Source organism: Octopus bimaculoides, chromosome 14, assembly GCF_046866305.1.
Source record: "Octopus bimaculoides isolate indiv1 chromosome 14, ASM4686630v1, whole genome shotgun sequence".
Taxonomy (NCBI): Eukaryota; Metazoa; Mollusca; class Cephalopoda; order Octopoda; family Octopodidae; genus Octopus; species Octopus bimaculoides.
In genome coordinates this window covers 49,883,831-49,911,330 of record NC_142941.1, presented here as the reverse complement: position 1 = coordinate 49,911,330, position 27,500 = coordinate 49,883,831, and the positions used below count along the sequence as shown (strand labels likewise).

Below are 27,500 nucleotides of genomic sequence, written 5' to 3'. Positions count from 1 at the left end.
GTAATTTTCCTTGCAAGTGGGGCAAGTGAAACAGTATATTAGATTCTACATCTAGCAGTTCATATCTGAATTTACTTTGAACAAGAATCCGCTCTTATATTTTATGTGGGAACAACTTTCTAAGTATTTAAAGTTGTTGTTGTTGCATGTTCCACGTCTGCTATCTCCACATTCTTATACGGAAAATTCTGGAGCTCCTGGAGTCTTACATGTGTAGTGGGCTTGCTACCTGCAGCCTACAGTACCATGCTATCCGTTCTTTTCGGCTATCTAATACTTTCCTGATTATTATGGCCATGCCAAGGAGGCAAACCTTTTGTAACAGTTCTACTGGGTACTCTATTCCAATTTCCTTTATATTCCTCTTGATGCCTTCTGATACTGATCCCAAGGACCCAACAATTATTGGCACCATCTTCACCTTCTTCATTTTCCATTGTCAGACTATTTCGCACTTAAGAGGGTTGTATTTATCTTTTCGCCTTCCTTCTTGATTATTCGTGGGTCAAAGGGGCATACAACGTCAACTGTATATAGCATATGTGATGCACCTTGTCCACCACCACTAGGTCCAATCTGTTATGTTCTTGCACCTTTGGATTGGGAAATCCCAAAGGGTTTTGCTAGTGTCCGACTCCACCACTCTCTGCAGTTTGTGCTCATACCAAGTCTTGTCTCTCTAACCTGTGTGCCTTGGGTATGTGCTGTGGTTTGCTGTGATGCTCTTATGGTTACTGTATTGAAAGTGTTTTGCATAGGATGTGTGCAATTATTTTATTATCATTATCATTATTATTATTGTTGTTGTTGTTGTTAATATATTGATAACAACACCAATAATAATGTTAACATAATTGGGGGCAAATATGAGTGAAGTTATACTAGTAGTGTCGATAGAAAAATGAACAGTTTGTATGCTGTGGGAAGACTAGATAACTGACATTTGGAAGGAAGCCAGCAATTATAGAGAGAATAGAAGTTGTTTACATTCAAGTGCATGGAAACTTGATGTTGATGAGTGACAGCTGTGTGGGGAGTGGGTGGGAGTTATGAGTCCTCTTGAACTGTCCAATAGAAACTGAGATTGTTACAGTGAGTGAGTCGTTAACCTCTGGAAAAACCCAGAAGAAAACCCCAATGGGGATTTTGGTCAATATGCAAATAGTGTCTGCAGTTTTTTCATTCGTTTTCACTATTAGACTGCGGCCCTGCTGCAGCAACACCTTAAAGAGTTTAATCAAATAAATCAACTCCCAGTACGTCTTTTTTTTTTCTGTTAAGTTTGGCACTTATTCTGTCAGTTTCGTTGGCCAAGCTGTTAAGTTATAAGGATGTAAAGAAACCAACACTGGTTGTGAAGTGATGGTGGGAAGGATGGGGAAACAAACAACCCAAACACAAACTCTCATACATATGCACACACACGCACACACACATGCACGCAAAAGAGACGGAGAGCATAAGCTTACAAAGAATAAGTCCTGGAGATCGATTTGTTCGACTAAAAGCGGTGCTCCAGCATGGCCACAGTCAAATGACTGAAACAAATTTTTAAAATATATGTATGTATATATGTATGTATGTATGTATGTATGTATGTATGTATGTAGGTATGCATGTATAGCAGACAAAAAGTTGATTTAGAAATCCAAGCTGCATCCTCAGCACTCCTGCAAATACAAATCAACAGAGTGTATGTATATAAGTGATCAGTTTCCTTTACAGGAAATTATTCATACAAACTGGAATTCCAAGGACAATTTATTAGTTACAGAATATAATGAACCAATTGTATGGAGTTTATGATCTTTATCATAACATTTACCATGGGAACCAGAAATGAAGTCAAAAGCATGAGCTTGAAGCAGCTGTTTTCACATGCGTTGTTTACAAGGATTTGTAAACAAAAGAACATGAGCGTTTCCTTAAGATTTTCATTTCATGTTTCAAAAGATATTCAGACAGTGAATTCTTGAACAGAAAACCAGGCTCAGTTTACCAGTTGAAGATCAGAAATCAGAGCCTTACAGTTGTAATGTATCAAAGAATACTCTACATTTGTATTGAGTCCTATAATTTATTGCTTCTAGAAAATCAACAGAGATTTATATATATATATATATGTGTTCTTTTATTCTTTTATTCATTTCAGTCATTTGACTTGTGGCCATACTGGAGCACCACCTTTAGTCAAGCAAATCAACCCCTGGACTTATTCTTTGTAAGCCTAGTACTTATTCTATCTGTCTCTTATTGCCGAACTGCTAAGTTGCAGGGACGTAAATACACCAGCATCGGTTCTCAAGCGATGTTTGGGGTAGAAGTAGTCATGTAACACATAGGTGGTGGCTTCAAATCTCTTCTAGAAATTACAAGAGATCTAGTTAAAAATTTTTCACTACACTCTCGGAGTGGTTGGCATTAGGAAGGGCATCCAGCTGTAGAAACATTGCCAGATCAGATTGGAGCTTAGCGCAGCCTACTGGCTTACCAGTCTCCAGTCCAACGGTCCAACCCATGCCAGCATGGAAAACGGATGTTAAACGATGATGATGATGATGGTATATATATATGTACTCACACATATTTCATATATATATATATATATATATATATATATATATATACACATATGCACATGAACTATACAGAGAGAGAGAGAGAAAGAGAGAAAGAGGAGAAAGGAAAGATGAACATGAGAAAGAAAAAACAGATTCTCTGAGATGGAAGTTTAAAATGATAATTGAATGATAATTAGAACCATTCGTTTTACAGTTTTACAAACATTTAAAATCTATTCAAACAGGGCGAGAAAAAAGTCTCCCACTTTTGTTGTTACTGTTGTTGTTGTTGTTGCCATTGTGGTTGTTGGTCTTGTTTTGGGTGTTGTTGTTGTTGTTGTTGTTGTTGTTACTTCAGAAGCATTTCAAATTAGTTTTCATGGCCCCCCCTCCCCACCTTACTCCACACTCCTTAATAAATGCAACTTTTGTAAGAAACTTCAAGCCCCATTAGCATCTAATTCGTTCCAGTAGTGTAATCTACGCTGACTGCTCCTGCTGCTTTCAGCTGTGAAACTGTCATCAGTCATTCACTTGACAATCTCAGTTGAGGTTGATTTCACAACCTCCCCCATCTTCATCTCATGATTGTGCACTGCATCACCAAGGTTAACAAGCTCTGAAGTTGGACCTGGTGTGATGGGAGCTGAATCGAATGTCGTCATTCTACTGTTAACTGTCGTTCTCTGAGGAATTTTGAATTTGATGGAATTTATTAGTCGTGTAAATGACATCCAGGCTGATGTAACATAATAAGCACCCAAGCTGGTTCCATGTCAAAAGTACTGGTGTTGGTGCCACGTATAAAGTACTCATGCCGACATCACATGTAAAGCATCCATGCTGGTTCAACATGGAAAGCACCAATGCTTGTGCCACATAAAAACGTTGGTCCTGTCAACCGTCCTACTCATGCATGCAAGGAAGATGGGCACTAAACAATGATGATGATGATGATACACACACACACACACACACACACACACACACACACACAAATACACACACACATATATATATATATATACATATACATACGATGGGCTTCTTTCAGTTTCCATCTATCAAATCCACTTACAAGGTTTTGGTCGGCCCGAGGCTATAGTAGAAGACACTTACCCAAGGTGCCACGCAGTGAGACTGAACCCGGAACCATGTTGTTGGGAAGACAAGCTTCTTACCACACAGCCATGTCTGTATATGTATACAAACTTATATAACTGGTAGAGAGAGAGAGAATTAAAATTTTCTTTTGTTTACTCTCTGAAAAGAATGCTATTATTTACGGTGCATTTCCTATCACTGATCTGCTCTGCTGTACAAATTTAAATGGTTCAATAAGGCTATGCTTACACTCCAATAATAATAATTATTATAATAATAACAAGCATCAATCACTAGAAGGAGAGTGTTGTCATGGGAACATAGACAATGTATTTTGCCACTCAAGAAATATTTATTATTCATTCATTATTTCATAACAAATAAAAACAAAAAACAAAAAACATGAAAATCATGGTAGGAACTTATTTCAGCTCACCTTCATTGTTTTATATTTCAGTTGCCTCTCTAGTATCTACGACTGCACTATCTGTCCTGCCAAATTAAACATGACTATCGATTGCTTTTGATTATTAGAATGGCTACCGAAGTCTGTGAAGCCAGCTACTCGTACATTTGTCTAGCCGTTTCAGTTATAGCACCCTCTTGCCAATTGATCCTTTTGTTGAAAAAAAAAACAAAAAAAAAACAATCTAAAGCTATTACAGTGTGTGTGTGTGTGTGTGTGTGTGAGATTTTTTATTCCTGGCTGGCTTCATAACGAAATTGAAATAGTACTATATTCTTAAATATCTGTTTGCATTCACCTGTAACTGACCTAGTGCGAGATGGTTGGAATAGATGCTGTGTGACATGAGAGATGAGAGAATTTCGGTGGCATCAAATACACAAGAGAAACTATGCTTAATGTCTGGAACCAACCAGAATTTTGTGATGTGGTTTTTTTTTTTTTTCCTTTATTCTCAATTTCAAAACAAACCATTATCTTTGGAAGTATTTCACCTCATGTGATATATTACACTGAGAAATATTATCAAGAGAGAATTATTTAGGTTACATTCTTTGAGGCATTTTTTCGGTCATATTCGGATATTTAATGATTCATTTGTTTCTTTTTATTCTTTGTCTGGTTTCAGTCACTAAACTGTGGCCAAGCTGGGGCACTGCTGCCATCAAGGATTTTAGACAATCATATCAATCCCAGTGCTTAACCTCAATGTGGTACTTATTTTATCCAACCCCGTTTGTTGAACCACTAGGTTATATATCATAAAGAGACACAAACACAAACACGATACTGGTTATCAGGTTTAAACCCAGACACACACATATACATGTACATAAGTACACGTACACACATTTATACACGTGATATATGATATATATATATATATATATATATATATATACACACACATATATATATGCATATATACACACACACATACCGTGGCTTTCTACAGTTTCCATCTACAAATTCTATCCACAAAGCAGAAGAGACTTGCCAGAAGTTCTGTCAATTGGTCCTGGATCTGGAACTATGGAATCATGAACTGATCTTCTGGATCACGGAATTACACCTACCTAATTTATTCAATAATATTTTTTTAAAAAACAGCAGATTTTTGTATTTTCCAGTTTTCTATGGACTATTTTACCTCTGTTCATCTTTATCCAAAGCTGGACTTTAAAACTGTTAATCAGATTTAAAGCATAATCTTTCAATGGATCTGGATTATTAATTAATAACTGATTGCTCAAGATGATAAAACTTTTATTCTGCACTTGGGCATAACCCTCACTTTTGTTCCTTATGGATTTGTTTACTTACCTTCAATTTAATGGATTTGTATCTCACCTTTGCTATCGATTTACAAGTCGCTGGTCAATAACTTTTACAGAGAAAGAAACCAATACGTTTCTATATCTCTCCACTACAAATGTTAACAGTTTGTCATTTCACTAAAATAATAACTACTTTACCATGTGAATATAAAGATTTTAAAATATTGCTACACAATGATAACAGCTATTAAATGAAATTAAATCCCTTTTTTTATGGATTTCAATGAAAAACGGTGTGTATGGTTTCAAAGGAATTTTCTAATCAAAATAAATATCATTACCAATATTAAATCAAGAATCTCCTGCATTTTAGTGCTATTTCATTAAAGGGTGTGATATTTTTTTGACACATCTTTAAAAATTGAATGAAAATTCTTGAACATGTTTTTGCTACTCAGGAAGATTTAAGTTCCTTCACAAAACTGTTATCCCTTTATATGTGAGATTTGTGAATATTTCTGTATATTTTTTTAACTTTTGCCTCGCAGTTGCTTATTTATAATTTAAATACAAATATATATGAATAGATTTATATGAGAATGTCTATACATTACACAAATATTGATCTACATCAATATATTTACATTTATTTAGAGAGATTGATGCATAATTATAGATCGATCAACTTATACAAGACGATCAATTACAAATATAATCGTACCCTGTCAAACATTCTCCTCTCCCTTCCATACTTGTACACATACATTTGTGTTTCCTACAAAACCATGTACATAGATATATATATGTATTTATATATAGATATAGATATATATATGTATTTATACATGCATTCTCTTATGTCTGGTTTGAGTGATTGGCAAATAAAAAATTAAAACCAATGTGTAGCAAAAGCCAGCTATTTAGGACAGGAGTGTATGAGAGTCAATAACAGTGATGGTTCTCTTGACGTGAGTTCAACATGCCAACCGTGTCATCAGGTAAGCAAATATCTCTTTTTCTGATCACAAATTAACGCTTAAAACAAACGCATCAATTAATGTTGTCAACCAAATTACTACTTTAAAAAAATGGTATTGCTTAGCAATTACATACAAGGAAATTATCTGTTAATAATGGATTACTGTTTATTTTCTTCCTTATTTACCTAGTTTTTTTTTTTATTTTCTTGTTTTTATTTTATTTTGGTTTCTATTCCAGTCGCTTTCAATCAAACATCCTGATTCAATTTTCCAATACCAAAAGTTTTGTTTTTAACTTTTAATAATAATGGAATCAGAAAATGTGTTATTTTAGATTCTTCAACATAATCTGCAATATTCTTGTAAAGCAGCAAGCTGGCCAAATATTAGCAAGCCAGGCAAAATGCTTAATGGCATTTCATACATTCTGAGTTCAAATTCCTCCAAGGTTCACTCTGCCATTCATCCTTTTGGGGTTGATAAGTTAAATACCAGTAACATACTTGGGTCAATGTAATCAACTTACCCCCTTCTCGATGGCCTTGTGTCAAAATTTAAAACTAGTCTGTAATATTCTTGTGTTAGACAAGGAATTTAATCTAACTTCAGAACTGTTTTTCCTTCCTACATCTAAAACAATTCATACAAATACTAAATCAACTTGAATGGTGTTTTAGTTTTATCAAAATAAGATGGCTCAAAGACATGATTTATTTCAGTGAGTCTTCAAACCATCATGGCATCCTTTTTCCTTGTTTTGAATGGTCTCAGAATCCAGCCAGCCAGTTCTCTGCACAGTGATGCCATTTTAATATATGCACAAGGAATGATGCACTGCTACTCATGGGGATTCTCAGCTTACACTTCTACTCTAACTCTGAGAGAGCACCCTCTGGTCTTCTGTATTTCGATTGTAATTCGTTCAGGGGTCAATAGTGGGGTACTTCAATAAATGTAAAAGGTCTTATCATTACTGCATGTTTTTTGTCCAATTCTCCAAGAATTTCGTCAATTCACTGCCTGAGGCTGGACAGGAAATCAAATCTGACATTAGTTTGAAAGTTATACTGGACATTGTTCTCGTAACTTTGGTAGCAAAGCTAAACCAAATATTGTTCCAATGACTTTGGTACCATAGTTAGAGCAATTTTCAGTAAGATTCAGCATTGAGCCTAAAAGCTGAAACCTAAAGTGAACCAACAAACTATAAATAGCTCAATGTTTGATCTATATCTCCCAATACATTACTGCTATGGAATCAAACGAAATATTTGACCCAATATTGACCAAAGAGTTAACAAAGGAAAACAAAAGAAATATTTTCTCTTTTTAATGAGGTCAATATTTAAATGTATTTATCACAAGTTTTAGTGAGAAAACTTGTGTTGTTATGAAACTAATTACCATAGCAACACAACTGTTAAATCACTTGTATTTCATTTACTGAGAAATTGATCCTAATTTTCATATAAGCAATAAGGTGTCTTTTACTTGTTTCAGTCATTTAAAACTGTGGCCAAGCTGGGGCATTGCCTTGAAGGATTTTAGTCAAATACATTGATCCCAGTACTTATTTCTTCTTTTTTCTAAAGCCTGGTGCTTATTTTGTTGGTCATTTTTGCTGAACCTCTAAGTTACAAGGATGTGTTCACACCAACACCTGTTGTCAAGCAGTGGTGGGAGATAGACACAGACATATCGACACACACACACACACATGCATATACATACAAATAGATAGGCAGATAGATAGACAGACAGACAGATAGATATACCTATATATATATATATATATATATATATATATATATATATATATACATACACACACATACACACACACATATATATACATGTGTGTGTGTGTATGTGCACAAGTATGAGTACATGTATTTGTACACACAAACATATAATTTAAATGTTGGCATTGTTTTGAACATAATTGTATCTTTCCCACTCGCCTTCTCTCACTCTGCCCGTCTGTCTCTCTCGCCATCTCACCCCCCTCTCTGTCTCTCTCTCTTTTTCTCTCCCCCACCCCTCTCTCTCTCTCTCCCTCCCCTTTCTGAAACTCAAGAAACCAGTATTCAAGACCAAAGAAAATAGGCTACAGTACCAAACCAAACCTTATTGTTCTTAAGAAAGATTAAATACAAATAATAATTCCTTCTTTGTTTTTATTATTATTATTATTATTATTATTATTATTATTATTATTATTATTATGAAGTGAAAGCTGACTCAGGATTTCGTTTTGTTTACATAAATCTCCTTTCCACTGACTCACTTATTCGTCCTGTCCAGTCGAACCTTATATTTAAGTCTCCTACTAAAATTAGGTCTGCTTTGCTTTGGTCTTCTTTTCTTCTACTCTGTTGCTTTTTAAATAAGTCTTCAACGCAAACGACTGGATTTTAATTGCTTGTTTTTGCTGTTTCTTGCTTTTTAACATCTGTCTTTTGCAAGTTTTTCCCTTTCAAGTCAGTTTCTTTTGATATAAAAAAAAACAGTAAATAAATCTTTGATGTAATGTTTAGACCTATAAAATAGACACGCACACCCACACACCCACACACACACACATGCACGGTCTAAATATCAAAGAAATGGTCACCCTTGTTATAATCAATATTTGACCCTATATATATGTATTGAGTCCTTCATTCTGTAACGGCTGGCGGTTTTACTGTTTTATGCTTTCGTGTGTGTGTGTATGAGAACATGTGTGTGTGAGTATGTGTGTGTGTAAGTATATATGTGTGGAGGTATGTGTGTGTGTGGGAGTAAATGTGTGTGTGTTTGTGAGTATGTGTGTGTGTGAGAGAGTATATATGTGTGTGTGTGTGTGTGGGTGTGTATGTGTGCAAAGGTGTGTGGCCTCGTGATTAGGCTATTGCACTATGTACATCAGAGCTGGGACTACATTTCAGAGTTGAGAAAGGAATTCCTTAACTGACCAGCCTTGACCCACAATCATTGTAGAAGAATACAATTTACAGAAACTGACCAAGTTGCATTCCAGGAGTTTTGGCTTTTATCAAGAGAGACATTTATTCATGTCAAAAAAGTACTAAACACTAAAATCCTTCAATAGGATCCTAGGACTTCAGTGCATCTGCTGTAGTGCCCCAGCCACTTTGTGAAGGCCCCATGGAACTCCTCCAAAGTGAGGGTGTCCAGGATCCTTGTCATAGCCGCCATCATCTGTCAGCTTAGGGACCAACCAAAAGTCACAGGGAGCAAGTCCTGGGCCGTAGGGAGGAGGGTGAGGAACGGTTCTGATGACCATCTCTGTCAAATAGTTGGTTACCAGGAGGGAATTGCGAACTGGTGTAGTCACTCTGGCTTTCAGCAGTGAAATGCTAAATGTCCATAAATAAACTAATGTACTAATTATTTTCTCTTTCTTCACGTTCTTCAACTTGTTAATGAAATTTATTTCTGCAATTATGAAACTGTGTATTTTTTTTTTATAACGGTTAACAGAACACAATTTTATCTTCAACATACATGCACGCATAAAATGTGCGTTAGCATTTCAGAGTATATATTTCTCACTATGGCGTTTAATGTAGCTGGAGTCAGGATTTATGTATAATGATAACACTTATAAGTAAGTTATAAGTCAAGTGTTCATCAATATAGATTCCTACTTCAAAAGTAAAATATATTTATTATCTATTTCCAAATAGGAAACATATAAATAAGATGAAAACTATTTTAAACTAAGTGGTACACAAACAGTCTCCAAACAGGTTATAAAACTGCAAATTAGTCAGCTGTGAGAAGCAGTGCTTAGTAAGGAGTGTTCAAAGTGTTGTTACAGCCATTTCCTCCAGTCTCGAATAACAAACGTTGGCAGGTCAGCTTATTAGATGTATTGCAATGATATACTAAGTTTACAATAATCTACAAGTTATAACTGCCCCTCCTAAAAAAGTCTGTAAAGTCCTGGAATGCACCTTGTATGTTAAATTTCAAACATTATTATTCTAACAAATGTCAATGAAATCCAAATTGATTTCTGAATGAAATCTATGAAAGACTCATACTTGTCCATCTTGGACTACATCCAGAGACTGGCCAATATGCTGATTGGCATTCCATCATACTAACAGACACACTCCAGCCACTGGCCCACAAAACTACTATCTCCCCTCCCTCTCTCCCCCCTCTCTCTTTCTATCTATCTATCTATCTCTCTCCCTGTTCTTCTATCACTTCTGTTAATGCTCTCTGCTCCTCAGTGCTGGTTTGTCTTATAATCCCATCATTCTGGTACCCCCAGCCCACGTGTCTTCCCTCTTCTTGTCACCCATGCCGTGTCTAACCTACCTTCTTTCCTCTCCCAAACCTTCTAAGACCAATTCTTTTCCCCCCAGAACATCAAGCTTCTGGAATCTGCTTCTTTTCTGCAAGGCACCGACCTGCAATAGTTTCGGTGGATCTTTAGCCTTTTAGCATTCAAACCAGCCATATCTGGCCCAAATACTCTACCTGTTTTATATTCAAACAGATCAGATCCAGCCTCTCACACCTGCCCTACAAAGCCACACTAGAAATAAACAATAGCATCATTGAAATCTCAGAGCTACAAGATAATGCATGATTAAATTCAAACCAATGGGAATAAATAAGCTTTACATCTGCCAGAATAAGCTGAATGCTAAAAAGGGGTTAACTGCCTCAGTCTCACCAGTTTTCAAAGGATCACAGGTGTTGTCATGGGCCCTGCCCCTTCCTCAGCTCTATTCTCTGCATCCTTGACACACCATGGCACTCCATCGGTTACAACAACGAGGGTTCCAGTTGATCCGGTCAACGGAACAGCCTGCTCGTGAAATTAACGTGCAAGTGGCTGAGCACTCCACAGACATGTGTACCCCTAACGTAGTTCTCGGGGATATTCAGCGTGACACAGTGTGACAAGGCTGGCCCTTTTGAAATACAGGTACAACAGAAACAGGAAGTAAGAGTAAGAGAAAGTTGGGGTGAAAGAGTACAGCAGGGTTTGCCACCATCCCCTGCCGGAGCCTCGTGGAGCTTTAGGTATTTTCGCTCAATAAACACTCACAACGGCCGGTCTGGGAATTGAAACTGCGATCCTACGATCATGAGTCCGCTGCTCTAACCACTGGGCCATTGCGCCTCCACTGACACCCCATGGATATATATACCAGAGAATTAAAATAATCTGATTATTCAGATTATTCACAGGAATTCTCATCCAATTCACTTCGAAAGTCTTCCAATGGAGATGGTAAGTTTCTTTACACGAAGAACAAATCAATGCAAGATTATTTACCAAAAATTGCACCACGGAATTGTTCTGCTTCATCAAGTTCTCTGCTGTTTACATTATTAACAAGTCTCTTTAAACAGAGCTGACCAACAGCAGCAGCAGCACCAACTGCACCGTCAGCAGTACTAGTTAACTGATGTCGATATAAATGCTGGTGGTGGTGGTGGTGGTGGTTTTAGTGAAGGTGGTGGTGGGGGGAGGTCTGGGTGGGGGAGATGCTGCTGTTTCCATCACTGTACAGTTGCTGTAGTTGTTATTGTAGTAGCAGCGCTAGTGGTTCTGTTACTGTAGCTGCAGTCACAGTGGTCATGTCATACATGCTCCGATAGCTGTTGCTGATGGCGACGGCAGTGGTGGTGTTGGCGGCGCTGATGGTGGTGGTGGTGGTGGTGGTGGTGGTGGTGGTGTTGGTGGCGGTGGTTTTGTTACTGTAGCTGCAGTTGTTGTTGTACTTGTTCCTATAAGGGTTGCTGCTGCTGCTGCTGCTGCTGCTGCTGCCACTACGATCAGCTGATACTGTTTGACTAATCAGAAGTTAGCCCTGTGGAGTGGCAGGAACAGAACTTGATGGGATGGGATGGGATGGGGTGAGGGGTGGGATGGCCGGGGGGTAGAGTGGGGGGGGGGGCGTGGGGGGGTTGTCTTCTGGCAATAGCCAAAACTATTTACCACATCACTTGTCTTGGCAATGATTTAGTAGACTAACCACTAACAATGGCTTTGCTTCCATCTCACGCTTCATTGCCTTCCGATACTCTCCCTGTCTCTCTCTTCCTCTCACTCTCACTCTCTCTCTCTCTTCCTCCCCCTCTCTCTCTCTCTCCTCCTTTCTCTCTCTCTCTCTCTCTCTCTCTCTCTCTCTCTCTCTCAGAGTGGGTAACACACATTTAATTCCCCCAAGGCCACTAACAGCAGGCATTTCTTTGGCAATCATATCTGTTCTGATTCTAATCAGTTACTCTCTATTTGAGCAAACGATAATCACCATCTCTCTCTCTCTCTCACTCACTCTGTCTCTTTTTCTCTCTCTCTCTCTTACTCTCTTTTTGTCTCTCTCTCTCTCTCTCCTACTACTAAGTGTGTGCACCAAAAGCATATATATATATATATATATATATATTCACACATATATATATATATTCACACATATATATATACACAAATATATACATGTATATATATATATGTATGTATGTATATATGTATATACACACATACATAAACATAGATATATATTATGCTTGCATGTATGTATGTTTTATTTGTATTTATGTATGTGTGTAGTGGGGTCCAGGTACTGGAGTTCCAGGTTTTTGAGTTAAGTGTCAACCCACCTCTTAGCCACTGTTGGTCCCAGTTGTACTCTGGGACAGTAGCAAGTGAACAACTTGGCAGTGAAGGACGCTGAGTTTTTAATTTCCAGGAGAAGGAAAACTTGTATTAAAAATCTGAAGTGCAATTGGTTTCTGCTCATCTCAGCTTTTGTTGTGTCACTGGTTTTAAAGTTGATTGCACTGAAAAGCCATGTCCTTGCTATGCAAACACTTCATCCATTCAAAACAAATTCAAGCACAGGAACTTCTGGGATTCTTGGAAACTTTTGCACAGACTTTCAGAATTTAAGAAGTGGTTTTATTTAGTCATGTGCTAACTTCCACTACATAAATATTTATGAATGTATATAAGTCTGTATATGTATGCATGTTCATGAATATATGAATGTCATTATTACCTCCTCCTTAGCAAAGGCAGAAGTATTGTTTCCACTCATGTTTGTTTGTCCGTGGATAAGATATCTCAAGAACCACTGGATGGATTTGGATTAAACTTTCAGAGATGTTTCACCTCGTGACTGGCAAGAACTGATTAGATTTTGAGATCAATCAGGTACCGGAGAAGGATTCTGGATTATTTTTCCTGCTTTTTTACTTAATTTTTAAGGGCGATGGGGTTCATTTTTAGTATTGTTGTTTGTGAGAGAAGTCAAGTTTATTTCAGATATTCTCATTTTAAAAATCATCTCCAGCTAATCATTGAGAGGATGTTGGTGTTGCCTAGGTGCAGTTTTGCACTCTCTGAGTGCTCTTGTTCAGTTTAATTTCAAGATAATAATAATAATAATAATAATAATAATAATAATAATAATAATAATAATAATAATAATGATAATAATAACAATAATAATAACATCAAAAAATACCTTAGGAATGAGAACCCAGATTCGAAATTTCCGAAACGTTGTGTTAACAACAAACAAGATGAGGACAAATATCCATCAAATATAAATAATGTAAATAATGAACAAATTCCATGATGGAATGAAGGCATGTATCAGTGTGGGTAGTGAGCTTTGTGAACACCTGTTATAGGAGGTGCCCATCATTGCTACGCCTGTGTAAAAGGGCATAGGTTCCTCACAGGAATGGAATCATATCAGTGTTATTCATGTTTAAAAGGTAGATCAAGCAATGGTTTCACTTGAAATCAAGTTCTACTTTGATATGTGTCTATATGCGTGTGTGTATGTTGGTATGTACATAAGTGATTTTGTATGCACAAATTTCTACAAGTCCCTTCGCTCCATTCTTATGCAATTAGGGAAACTCCATTTGGTTCACCTGGTTTGCTAGAAATAGCAGCCATATCCTCTCAAATTATACCTTCTCAGGTTAGTCAAAGCTGGAATGCTTTTGACCATGGCCTTTGAGTGTCAGCTCTTGATGAGAGCTGACGACCTAGGGCTAAACAATAACTACTGAAATAATTAATAGAATATGATGATGATGATGAGGAGGAGGAGGAGGATGGGTGGAGTTGGGAGAGGAGGAGTGGGGAGGAGGATGGCAGTGATCAAGACGATGATGATGATGATGATAATGCCAGTGATAATAACGTTTTACCCCATAACTTATCGGGCGTGATTAAAGGCTCCACTGAAGACTTTTGTGTCCATGTAATGATTTGCAACGAGAACTTCTCTGAAGAGATTCCCTTTGCCATTGTTCCTTTCCATTGCCTTTCTCACTTATTGATCTCCGACTATAAACACACACATACACACCTCGCTCTAGTTTAATTACTCTGATTACACTAATTAATACTCTGTTAGGAATTTAGAATTAACTAAGACTGCAAGAGGTTATTAATTCACAGGATCATCATCATTATCACCACCACCACCACCACCATCATCATCATCATCATCATCATTATCATCATCATCATCATCATCATCATCATCACCCCCACCATCATCATCATCATCATCATCACCACCACCACCACCACCACCGCCATCATCATCATGTGATGTACATTTGCCATACTAACATGGGTTGGACAGTTCAAGAAGATCCAGTGGATTGGAGGATCTTGTCTTGTGCCAATGCCTCAGTTTTGGCATGGTATCTAAGGCTAGATGCCTTTCTTTGTTCCAGTCACTCTACAGAATTTACTGGAGACTGTTTTCAATACACCACCACTCGTGAAGTTACCTTATGACTCACAATTGGCCATTAAGGGCTGTAGGGGGCAAGGAAGACAGCTGAGATAGATAGATAGATAGATAGATAGATAGATAGATAGATAGACAGACAGACAGACAGATGCATAGCTGCTTATGTGGTGAAGAGAAAGGCTGGCAAGTCATTAATTACAACTCCTACACAGCAACAGGCGTAATCAATTTAAATGAGAGGAATGCCAGGTCTTCATTGTTACTTTCCAGCAGAAATGTACCTCAAGTAGTAATTATGTCAAAGGTGGGGCTTTCTCTGTGTCATAGAATATTTTATGACAAACAGACTTCTAAGTTTTTGTTAAGTAATGGGGAATTTTATGTGCAACCATATAACCTCTCCCTGATCCACTTTCAGCTGAAAGCCTTTTCTAGCTGTCAACACATTTACAAGCACCTGAGAGTAATAATCCTTTCTAATAAATGCACAAGGCCAGAAATAATTTTGGTGAAGGGATTAGTCGATTACATCAACCCCAGTGTTTCACTGGTACTTAATTTATCGACCCTGAAAGGATGAAAGGCAAAGTCAACTCCGAGAGAATTTGGACTCAGAACATAGCAGCAGACGAAATACCGCTAACCATTTTGCCCAGTATGCTAACGATTCTGTCACTTTTAAACCTGAGAGTAGAATTTTGCATGAGTAGCAAGCCATTTGTTCTCTTTTTATTATTATTTTTTTTTTTTTGTTGATTAATTTGCTTAAAAAATTCTTCAAGGTGGTGCCCCAGCATGGCCACAGTCTAATGACTGAAACGCATAAAAGAACATAACCCTACACAAATACATCGTTGTCCCCATTCTCTACCCCCCAAATACCATCTCCTCTACTCTGCTCCATGTCTAAATACACACACTCTGATTTCTGTTAGTGGCAGAAGAGAAGGAAAAAGACCACTGACAAAACTGACTGAGTACTCTCAGGGCTAAACAACAACACACACAAACTCAGGGCCTCTTACACAGTTTAGCAAACAAAAGGTTTTACAATCATATTTATTTTTCTTTTAGTTATATATTTTGTTTCGACTACAAAATGAAATGAGAAAATGTTATTCCAACAGATATTATTTGATTTTCGTCTCACAGACAATAATGTCATTTTGTTTTCCTTAATGAAAACCACAAATATGTAACCGGTTCGTGTATTGGAATTGGAGGCTGACGGGTTAATTGCTTCAGAGAAAGAGAAATAAAAATGGCTCAAGAGAACAGTGGCATCATTGGAGCCTTCAGAATGGGCAGAAAATAGCTGAAAGTAGTCAAAGAGATTGACAATTTTAATATTTATTCTGTTTCTTAAAGGTTTACTTAGAGGTAGTGCTGTTGACCGTTTCTAGAACTGCCTGCGAATATTGATGTGAGGAACAAGGAAAGGTATCCTCCCAGCCTCCAACACTGGTGGGCAGGGCGAATGGAGGAAGATATCTTCTAAGCCTCCAACGCTGCTATCAAGGATGGAGAAAGGTACCTTCCCAGCACCCAACACTGTGAGGGGGGGGGAATATTTTCCAAGCCTACAATGCTGCCATCTAAGATGAAAATGGCATCCTTCAAACCTTCAACAGAGGAAGGAATCCTCCAAGACAAAGGAAGGTATCCTCCAACAGAGGAAGGAATCCTCCAAGACAAAGGAAGGTATCCTCCAACAGAGGAAGGAATCCTCCAAGACAAAGGAAGGTATCCTCCAAGAGAGGAAGGAATCCTCCAAGACAAAGGAAGGTATCCTCCAACAGAGGAAGGTATCCTCCAAGACAAAGGAAGGTATCCTCCAACAGAGGAAGGAATCCTCCAAGACAAAGAAAGGTGACCTCAAGTTTTAAACATGAAGACAGATTAAATTTACCACCAGGGACAATTCCTCCAACAGGTTTCCATAGTATCTGTTTATCAATTTTTATCAAATTTCACTCACCCGGTATTGGTCAAGCTGAGGCTAGGATAGAAAACAATTGCTTGTGGGTCCTGTGCAGTGGGATTGAACTCAAAATGATGAGGTTACAAAGCAAACTATTTTACCATTTATCCATATCATCAGTAGTAATTAAAATACAGCAAAGCAGACAGAAAGATAACTATGATAGGCAGAGAGGGAAGTGTCATTATAAGGGGCATAAAAACCCTGCATTAAGGGGTCATTGAATGGAGATTATGAATAAAATAATAACAGACCACTGCTAGGGGACAGTGGACACAAGAGAAGGCAAATTAGAGAAATGGCATGAATGCAGGAAAAGTTGCCCCAGGCTAGCTCAACTTCACAAGTTTCTTTTCTTTTTTGGCATTGCTCTGTGAAACCAAGGGCTATTAATTATATATGTGTCTGTGATGGATTCCTGCACAGACTCTGTCTACCAAATTCCACTCACAGTACATCTTGGACAACAAAGTTACTGTGCTTGCTCTCAATGATGCTACACAGAAAGACATAAACAGAATCGTTTATTGAAATTAAATAGAAATTAGATATTATATATAAAAATAGACACTTGATATTTCAAGTAAAAAAACCTCTACCAAACACAAGACCCAAACTGGAATACTACTTCCATTATTGCAGCAGCAGCATCATCAAATCAGCTGCACACATTCTAGCTTTCATCCAAAAGCCACCCACGGCTATCCAGCTGATTATCAATGAGTCACTCACCAGCAGACTACAATCTCTCTCTATCTATCTATCTATCTATCTATGTGTTTATCTTTCTATCTCTCTCTCTCATCCCTGTTTAATGGTCTCTGCTCTTCTACACTAGTTATCTGTAAATGTCCTTCACCTGGTCTTTTTTTTTATTTTTATTCTTTTGGTCTTTTCGCCTCTTTCTGACTCACAATGTTTCCTTTCTTAGCCACAACACTAAAATTTTTTCCCAGATCTTCCTCATCAGAACGACTACAATCATGTACTCTCTCTCTCCCTCTCTCTCTCTCTCTCTCTCTCTCTCTCTCCCTCTCTCTCTCTCTCTCTCTCTCTCTCTCTCTCTCTCTCTCTCTCTCTCTCTCACCATGCTTTTCCTGCAGATACTCCACTACAAAGGTTTACGCCGGATATCAATCACATGCGCTCTTAACCACTACACCATATGCCTGTGGTCATATGGTGTAGTGGTTAAGAGCATGGGCTGCTAACCCCAAGATTCCGAGTTCAATTCCAAGCAGTGACCTGAATAATAATAATAATAATAATAATATCAAAAAATACCTTAGGAATGAGAACCCAGATTCAAAATATCCCCAAGACACTTGATGGAGGCTGGAGGGTATATCAGTCGAAATGTGTTAACAACAAACAAGATGAGGACAAATATCCGTCAATTGTAAATAATGTAAATAATGTCAATAATGTATCAATCATCTCAGCCCCACCAACTTGAGAAAGCCTAAAAAAGATCCTGGTTTTTTCCTCTCTTTTCTTCACTAACTTTATTCAACCACAAGTGTAGCTGTGGGGTAAGAAGCTTGCTTCCCAGCCATGTGATTCTGGGTTCAGTCCCCACTGCGTGGCACCTTGGGCAAGTGAGTGGATTTGGTTGACAGAAACTGAAAGAAGCCCGTCGTATATGTGTGTGTGTGTGTGTGTGTATGTGTCTTTATGTGTGTGTGTGTGTGTGTGTGTCTTTGTGTCTGTGCTTGTCTCCCAAATCTGCTTGGCAAACAGTATTGGTGTGTTTAAGTTCCCGTAACTTAGCAGTTTGGCAAAAGAGACCGATAGAATAAGTACGAGGCTTAAAAAAAGAAAGTATACTGGGGCTGATTCATTCAACTAAAAATTTCTTCTAAGTGGTACCCCAGCATGGCCACACTCCAATAACAGAAACAAGTAAAAGGATAACAGTTTTGCTTCTCAGCCCATTTTCCCAAACTGGAATCGGTCAAATGGATGCATTAATGGGTCCTTTTTTTTTCAGTTTCTGTCCACCAAACTCACTCACAGGGTTTTCGTTAGCCTAGGGTTATAATGGAAGCCACTTGCCCAAGCTGCTGCACACCTAGAATCTGAAATCATGTTGCTGGGAAGCAGATTTGGTAACCAAACAGCCATGGTTTGGAGCCAAATATTTATTTGATAAATTGATACAATATTGAAATTATAAGAAAGTACAATAAAAGTACAAAACTAGTGCTGAAGAACTAAAAATGGTAAAAACAAGTAAGTTTTTATTAGACATAATTAAAGATCAAAGAGAGAGAAAATTAAAATATTTTGGACACTTAATTAGCAGAAATGGCTGACTGAGACCATTAATGGGAGAGAGGAAAGTGAAACAAACCAAAAATTACAAGACTTGGACAGACTTAAAATATAGTGAAGACTTGTGAAATATGAGATCCCTTTCCTTGGAAACCAGGGTTAGCAACAGGAAGGGCATTCAGTTGTAAAACAATATCTCATTTATAAACACAGGGTGACCCTGAAAAAACAGAACCCATAAAAATTCTAACCCAATGGTTCTCAACTGGGGTTCACATGGCCCTTTAGGGATCCACATAAGAGTTTGCTATTAAAATATGTCTACAATAACTTGGTTATACTTCTACCAGACACAAAATATTTCAGCAATTTTTTAATACTATTCCTAATATCTAATTACAAAAATATAATGGGACTTTTTTAAACATTGATTATTTATTAGGGTCTATTAGTAGAGTAAAATAGAAATCAAAATGGTCAATAGGCACAAAAAAGGGTTAAGGATCACTGCAACCCATGCCAGCATGAAAAAAAGAAGCTGTAAAACAAAATGAATCTTGATATTATGTTTTAGGTTAATCAAAGCAGAAAGGGTCATGACCCTTTTTGTAGGGCTTCTGAGATAGAAGGAAGAATAAAAACAGACAAACCCCAACACATGAAGTGACCCCAGATCAGAAATCTGGTCTGAGTGATTGCAATCGAGTAGACGCTGCTGAAGAATGTACATACACACCAAATTATGGCATTAAAGAGAATGAGAGATTAAGTCTGTCATTCAATGATAATTTGCAGACTTATCTCATAGGCTTCAGCACAGTTTCAATCCTCACCAGTTCCTCTTAAAAATCTCAGGTCAACCTGAGGCTAAGGTGGCATGTTGCTGGATTGAACTTGCAATCAGCATGTGACTGCAACATGAGTTTGTTGGCCATAGTACAACTATGTCACATGGTTAATACTTAACATCAGGTATTTCGTTGTGTCATTACATATTCTTCACTAATGAGGAAGCAGAGAGCAAGTGGTGTGGGTGGGGATGAGGAGGGGGTTATGGGACGAGGACGAAAGGGTAATGGTATGAGGTGGGGGTGAAGTAAGACTAAAAGCCATAAATGTTTCATCAACGTTTTTCTTTTTTTTTTTCTTTTTTTTTTTTCCGCTCGGAAAACACATAAATCCTTTTTCGCTTAGATTCGTCAAAGTAATCAGAATGGATTTACAACCACAAGGTACTGGCTATTCAATGGACGAAAGCGAACAAACTAAACTATTCAATTGTCATTTTTTCTAATACATTAAGAATTTATAGATAACATATTGTGTTTTTCTCCCCTAGTTTGCAACCAGCCAATATAGATAGAACTAACATCACTGCATTACCACAGGAACTTTCAAGCACTTTTGTTGTTGCTGCCGTTGTTGTTGTTGTTGTGGTGGTGAGTTTTGTTTTGTTATATTTATGTTGTATATATATATATATGTATATATTTTACTGTTGACTGCCAGAATGGCTTCATAAATCACTAATAACGATGTTTAGGACGCATTTAATAGTCTCTCGTTTTCTTTTTGTCTCTTTTTTTTCTCTCTTTTGCATCTCCGCCCCTGTTAATAAAACTCCCATCCTAACACCGTATACACATCAGGCATATATATATACATACATACATACATACATACACACACATATATATATATATATATATATATATATATATATATATACATGCATCCAAATACATATAAATACATCCAAATACATATAAATATATTTATTTATATGCATATGCAGTATCTATTTAAATATATATATATATGTATGTATGTAGGTAGGTAGGTATGTAAAGGCATTTCGTGATAGCTTTCTCTTCTGCTCAAAATGTTCGTGATCGCTAAAGCTTCGAACATTTAACGGAATGATTTCAGGCAAGTTGCTACACCAAAATTATCTTTGCTTATTTTAACCGATTTCATTGCAAATACATACAGTTCCAATACCTAATCAAAACTATCTGGCATTACCATTCTTCTGCAGTGTGTGAAAAATAATGGCTTGCAACATTTGATAAGGAAAAGCTATAATGGTTTTACTGTAATTTCTTCATTGCTTCCAAATATTGTTGTTCTTGTTGATGTAGTTGGTTATATGACATTGATCAAAGTTACATTTGCTTTACCATCAGTGGTCCGGAATAATTGTTTTCACCAATTTTCATTTTAACTAATCAAAAATTACCATTTTTGTTGTTGTTGTTGTTGTTGTTATTTTTCTTTGTTTTTGTTGGTGTATTAACATTTTTATTACGATAAAAGATTCACAACAATACTCTATTAAAAAAAAAAAAAAAATTTGTTTTTGAAAATAAACATTGGAAATCGACAGACTCTCCAAGCAAACCAAGAATATATCAATTTACCAAAATTTTTCATTACTGCTCATAATTCCCAAGAGTTATTTAGAAATACTTTTTGAAAAAGCAATCATAAATTCTAGAATTACAGATGTTGTCGTTTAACAAATCAATATTTGGGTAACGCCAAATACCGCAAAAATTCAGTAACACACACACATACACACACATATACTTATACATCTACATCAAAAGGGGGAGAGAGAAAGAGAGAGAGAGAGAGAGAGAGAGAGAAGATCTATATTTTCATTTGGGTTTAAAAGATAACTTCACTGGAGAATTTGTAATATTTCCTGCCAAAGAATGGCAAAACCAAACCATATCACAATACAAGTATGTCATTGGGATTCCATGGACAAAACATGCAAATATGGTAAGTGTTGACTTTATCATAATTCCACTTATTTCTACTCTGCTAGAATTTGGTCAGTGTTTTTGCTGTTGTTTAACTCCAAATCAGTCTTCATCAAGAAGTCAGATAATCAAAGACATTCTCCTGCTGTAAACATCATGCTTTCTTCTTCTTCTTCTTCGTTGTCGTCGTCGTCATCTTCGTCGTCGTCATCTTCGTCATTGTCGTCTTCTTCTTCTTCTTCTGTTATGCTGTCTCATGTATTTTCCCCTTTTTTTTCTAAGATAATACAACTTCTTTAACTATATCCCCACCCCCTTTTTTTTTTACTAAAATTTTCATGACGTCCCCTTGCTTTGATTTCGCACCATTTCCCATATTTTTAATGTACATACCCCTAAATATCAGACCAGAGTAATTTAGTTCTGGGTACAAGTGAATACCCACCAGAGTACCACCCAACTGTAAGGAAATCCTACTATACCACAGGAGGCCTGTGTTAGGTTTTGCTTATACACTTGTTCACATTGTTGTTGCTGTTATTGTTGTTGTCATTGTGGTTAACAAGCACTTGTCATAATATTACATTTAGTGAGAGTTTTTTCAAGTTAAACCGTGTGTGTGTGTGTGTGTGTGTGTGTAAAGTTTTCATTTTGAATTTTATGAATTGTTCCTCTAAAGAAGTTGGTTCCTAACATTGGCACAAAATTTCCATTGCTGGAATTTAAATAACAACAATGGTAAAGAATTACATTTTGTACTTTAGAAAATTCTTGCCTCTTTCCACAGTTCTACTCATAGAGTTCTTCCTTTACCAAGCACATGTCAGCTGGTCTCTTTTTTTTTTGCCCCATGGAAACTCCAACATGCAGCTAAGACACTTAGTAACTTTGGGTGGTACACTTAGCTCTGTCTTTTATCTTTTACTTCTTTCACTCATTTGACTGTGCCCATGCTGGGCACCACCTGGAAGAATTTTCAGGCGAATAAATTGAACCCGGTAGTTATTTTTTTAAGAAGCCTGATCCTTATTCTATCGGTTACTTTTACTGAACTGCTAACTTACAGGGATATAAACAGACCAACACCGGTTAACAAGTGATGATGGGACAAACATAAACACAAGCACACACACATATACATGTACGTATATATGTGTATGTATGTATATATATATATATATACATATATATATACATATATATATATATATATATATATATATAAATATATATATATATATATATATATATATATATATATATATATACATATATATATACATACATATATATATATATATATATATATATATATATATGTGTGTGTGTGTGTGTATAGTATACTATGGAAGACGGTAGGGATTATAATTTTTGTATGACTTAAAGGATTGGTCACTATTTAGTCACGTATTCAGGAGTTTGTAGTAATTTAATTACATAGGGTAAATATGTTTGAAAGTTGTGGTTTCTTTGGTTTGTTTGTTCCCAAACAACTCTTATTTTAGGGCTGGGTTGAATGAATGGTACTGCCCAGGTGTCGAAACCATAATGATATCCATGGGGCAGCTGATGATGGAGGTATGTTGGATTGTTGGTATAGCTGTTTTTGTATATGTGGAATAGTATTATAACACATCCTTTTGATATATATATGTATGTACGTATACACACCCATTGGGCTTCTTTCAGTTTCCATCTACCAAATCCACTCACAAGGCTTAAGTTACAAGCAACTTACAAGACAAAACCTCCCACAGATAACATAGATATAAGGCCACAAATTTGTAGAGAAGACAAATGATTAAATCAACTCCAGTTTTTAACTGGTACTTTAATTTATTATCCCCAGTACTTAACTGGTACTTTGTTTAACATCCTCAATACTTGTACTTTATTTTATCATACCCCACAGGGCCTTGACAGGTTTTAAACTGAGGACCAAAACAGTAATTTAATAACAGTCACAGACCCAAGAATTAGAGACTATCAAGAACTCTTTGTTTTTCTCAGAACACATGCACCCCAATAAATTCTTATCCATTTCCAATCTGCGCCTGGTGCTATTAATATTCCTCACCTCTGCTCTGCGGGTTTCCTAGAGGGACCTGCAAGAATAGGCAGCCAAACCTCGCAGGGATTGTAGCCAACAGACTAAAGCAATAAACCAAAACAACAGATGATGTTATTGTACGATAAACTTCAACCATTATGCAACACATTGTAATTATGCAACACACTGTAATTATGCAAAAGAACAACTGGAACACGGTTGATGCTTTCTCTCCCCCATTGTCAATCAATCAATACATTTCCTATTGACTTATCAAGTGTGAGACTATAACACCAAAATAGTTTGTTTTTACATCTGTAAATTTACAATGGTTTTAGATGAGAAAAATCTCTGTTCGCTCTTTTCGCCGTCCAACTTCATTCTTTAATTCTTTTATTCTTTTATTCTTTAATTCTTTTATTCTTTTATTCTTTAATACTGAATTAGGTTTTGAAATTTCATTTTGTAAAACATGAAAAGTTAATAGCTGATATAAGTCGTTGCCACTAATGTTGTTGTTATTGTTGTCATTGTTGTTGTAGTTTTTGTTGCTGTTGTAGTTGAGGTTGTAAATGTTGCTGTTGTCATTGTTAAAGTCGATGTAAGGCAACAAGTCGGCAGAATTGTTAGACCACTGGGCAGAATGCTTAGCAGCATTTCTTTGCCTATTCTTTAACTTGACTGTAGCCATGCTGGAGCACTGCCTTTAGTCGAACAAATCAACCACAGGACTTATTCTTTGCAAGCCTAATGCTTTTCCTGTCAACCTCTTTTGCCGAACCACTAAGTTATAGGACATAAACACACCAACATCGGCTATCAAGCGATTGTGGGGGACAGACACAGGCACACACGCAAACACACACACATATACAACATCCTTCTTTCAGTTTCCGTCTACCAAATCCATTCACAAGGCTTTGGTTGGCCCGAGGCTATAGTAGAAGACACTTGCCCAAGGTGTCATACAGTGGAACTGAATTTGGAACCATATGGTTGGGAAACAAGCTTCTTACCACAGAGCCACACCTGTGCGTATCTTTATGTTCTGGTTTCAAATTCCTCCAAGGTTGACTTTGCCTTTCATCCTTTTGGGGCGGGGTCATTAAAATAAATACCAGTTGAGTACTGGGGTTGAGGTAATCAACCTAGCCCTTTCACCCCAAAATTGCTGGCCTTGTGCCAAAATTTGAAATCATTATTAAAATGTTTTGCAGCATTTCATTTGTCTTTATGTATCGAGTTCAAATTCCACCAAGGACAACTTTGTCTTTCATCCTTTCAGGGTTGATGAAATAAGTACCAGTTATGCACTGGGGTCAATGTAATCAACTAATTCCTCTCCCAAAATTTCGCCTCCATTAGAAAGAATTATTAAGATAGTTGTTGATGTTGCTGTGTAATTCCAGTTTGACCATCATAGAGCATTCCACCCATGACCATCCCATCTTTATGGTATGGTCATGGTTGTTGGATTGTTCATTTAGCAGCACCACATCATCCAATATGGTCTTTCATTTTTGTAAAGATAGTACAATGTAATTTGAGAGAGACTAAGCTGCTATTTCTAGCAGGTGCAGTCATCACATGGAGGCTTCCTGTGTTGGTGGTTTTAATGATATTAAGGGAAGAATGCTATGTATGTGTGATGAAGTTAAGTAAGAGAATATTAAAGAAATATGATTGCATGTCTAATCCCCAGGTAAAAAGTATGATTGTCACACAATGGAAATTGCAATAAACAGGTCTGGCCAACTCAATAATGCAGGCAGAGGTTTGATTAACACACCTAAGACACTCTTTATATATTTATAGCTTGTTTCGAGTTGCATTGCCGTGTGAGATATGCATATGTTGTATATGTATGTAGCTACCTCTCTATCTATCTCTATGCTTATCTATCTATCTATCACTATTTATATATATATGTCTGTATCACCTATATTCTCTGTTAATACACACACATGCACTTACAAAAGACATAGACACATTGAAGGACACGCATGCGTAGACACATACAATAGGAATACAAAATACAAAATGGCTGATAGTTAGCAAGGTGGGACACACATAAGAAAGAAGGAAACAAAGGACCACTGATGAGGTCACAGAAGTGTGACGAAAGAACTCTGGCCGAAATAAGATTAAGATTAATGTAATATAAAGCTGAAGCAAATTAACACCAAATATACAGTGCGTGTGTTTTTATTGGCTAAACTGGCAATATGACCATCCCCAAGTACAACAACATCTGTTTCAACACACGATTTCACATCAAAAATCTTGCAAAACAAATATATATATATATATATATATATATATATATATATATATATATATATATATATATATATATAGTTAGATGGATAGATAGATAGATATATATGTGTGTGTGTGTGTGTGTGTATACATATGTGTGTGTATATACATATATATATATACATATATGTCTTTATATATATCTGTGTATATATACATACATACATATATATACATATATATAAGTATATATGTGTGTGTGTGTGTCTGTGTCTTTATATATATCATCATCATCATCGTCCAGTGTTTCAAATCCGGGTTTTGTCCCCGTTAACGGAGGTGCCTGGATCTACCTCAATGCCATAGCAACCACAGGAGCCAGTCAAGCAGGCCTGGCATTGATTATGCCTGGATGGCGCTTTTTCCATGCCACTGACACAGGAGCCAGACATCGCCCATGTTTGGATGATGCATTTTATGTGCCATCAGAACGGGAATCAGTCAGGGAGAACTGGCATCGACCATGTTTGGATACCCAAAATTTAAGGAATGGAGTAGATAAAATCCAGGCTACATATGTTTCATAGCAAGCAGAACCTTGGAAGTAGTAAATTATCCAAACAAGAGGAAGGTCGCAGGCTACTCTTCAGACCAAGCATACCTTGGTTATAATGCCTGGTCATAACTTTACCAGTTGGGACCAACCACTGGGCAAAACAAGTAAATAGTCACTTTTTTACAAAATAAACTTATTCTCAATCAACTCCCACAAGAAGGTTTAGTGTACACCTTGTATAGCATATATCTGTGGATGTTATATGATTCTTGCATCATGTAAGTGTGTGTGCACGTGCGTGCGTGTGTGTGTGTGCGTGAATATATATATATATATATATATGTGTGTGTGTGTGTGTAAAATAAATAAATAGAAAAAAAATAAATAAGTGACCTGATCTGAGATCATGTGCTGAAATAAAAACAATTGCAGCATGGAAGGTGTTTATAAGCCATTTAACAACAC

General features: G+C 36.8%; 1 protein-coding gene across 4 annotated transcripts in view; it reads left to right on the top strand.

Moving 5' to 3' along the window:
- The window catches only part of LOC106868605 (uncharacterized), a 158,280-nt gene that overhangs the window by 51,083 nt on the left and 79,697 nt on the right, over positions 1 to 27,500 (top strand). Inside the window, exon 1 of one of the 4 annotated variants that reach the window (XM_014913946.3) lies at positions 5,100 to 6,406. The exons of 1 other annotated variant lie outside the window; for it this stretch is intronic. In XM_014913946.3, coding sequence (XP_014769432.2) covers positions 6,388 to 6,406 — 19 coding nt within the window. In that variant the 5' untranslated portion in view covers positions 5,100 to 6,387. Of the gene's footprint in view, positions 1 to 5,099; positions 6,407 to 20,712; positions 20,842 to 21,220; positions 22,190 to 27,500 lie in introns of those variants that run through there. 2 more of the 4 variants (XM_014913948.3, XM_014913945.3) reach the window with 2 other exon arrangements.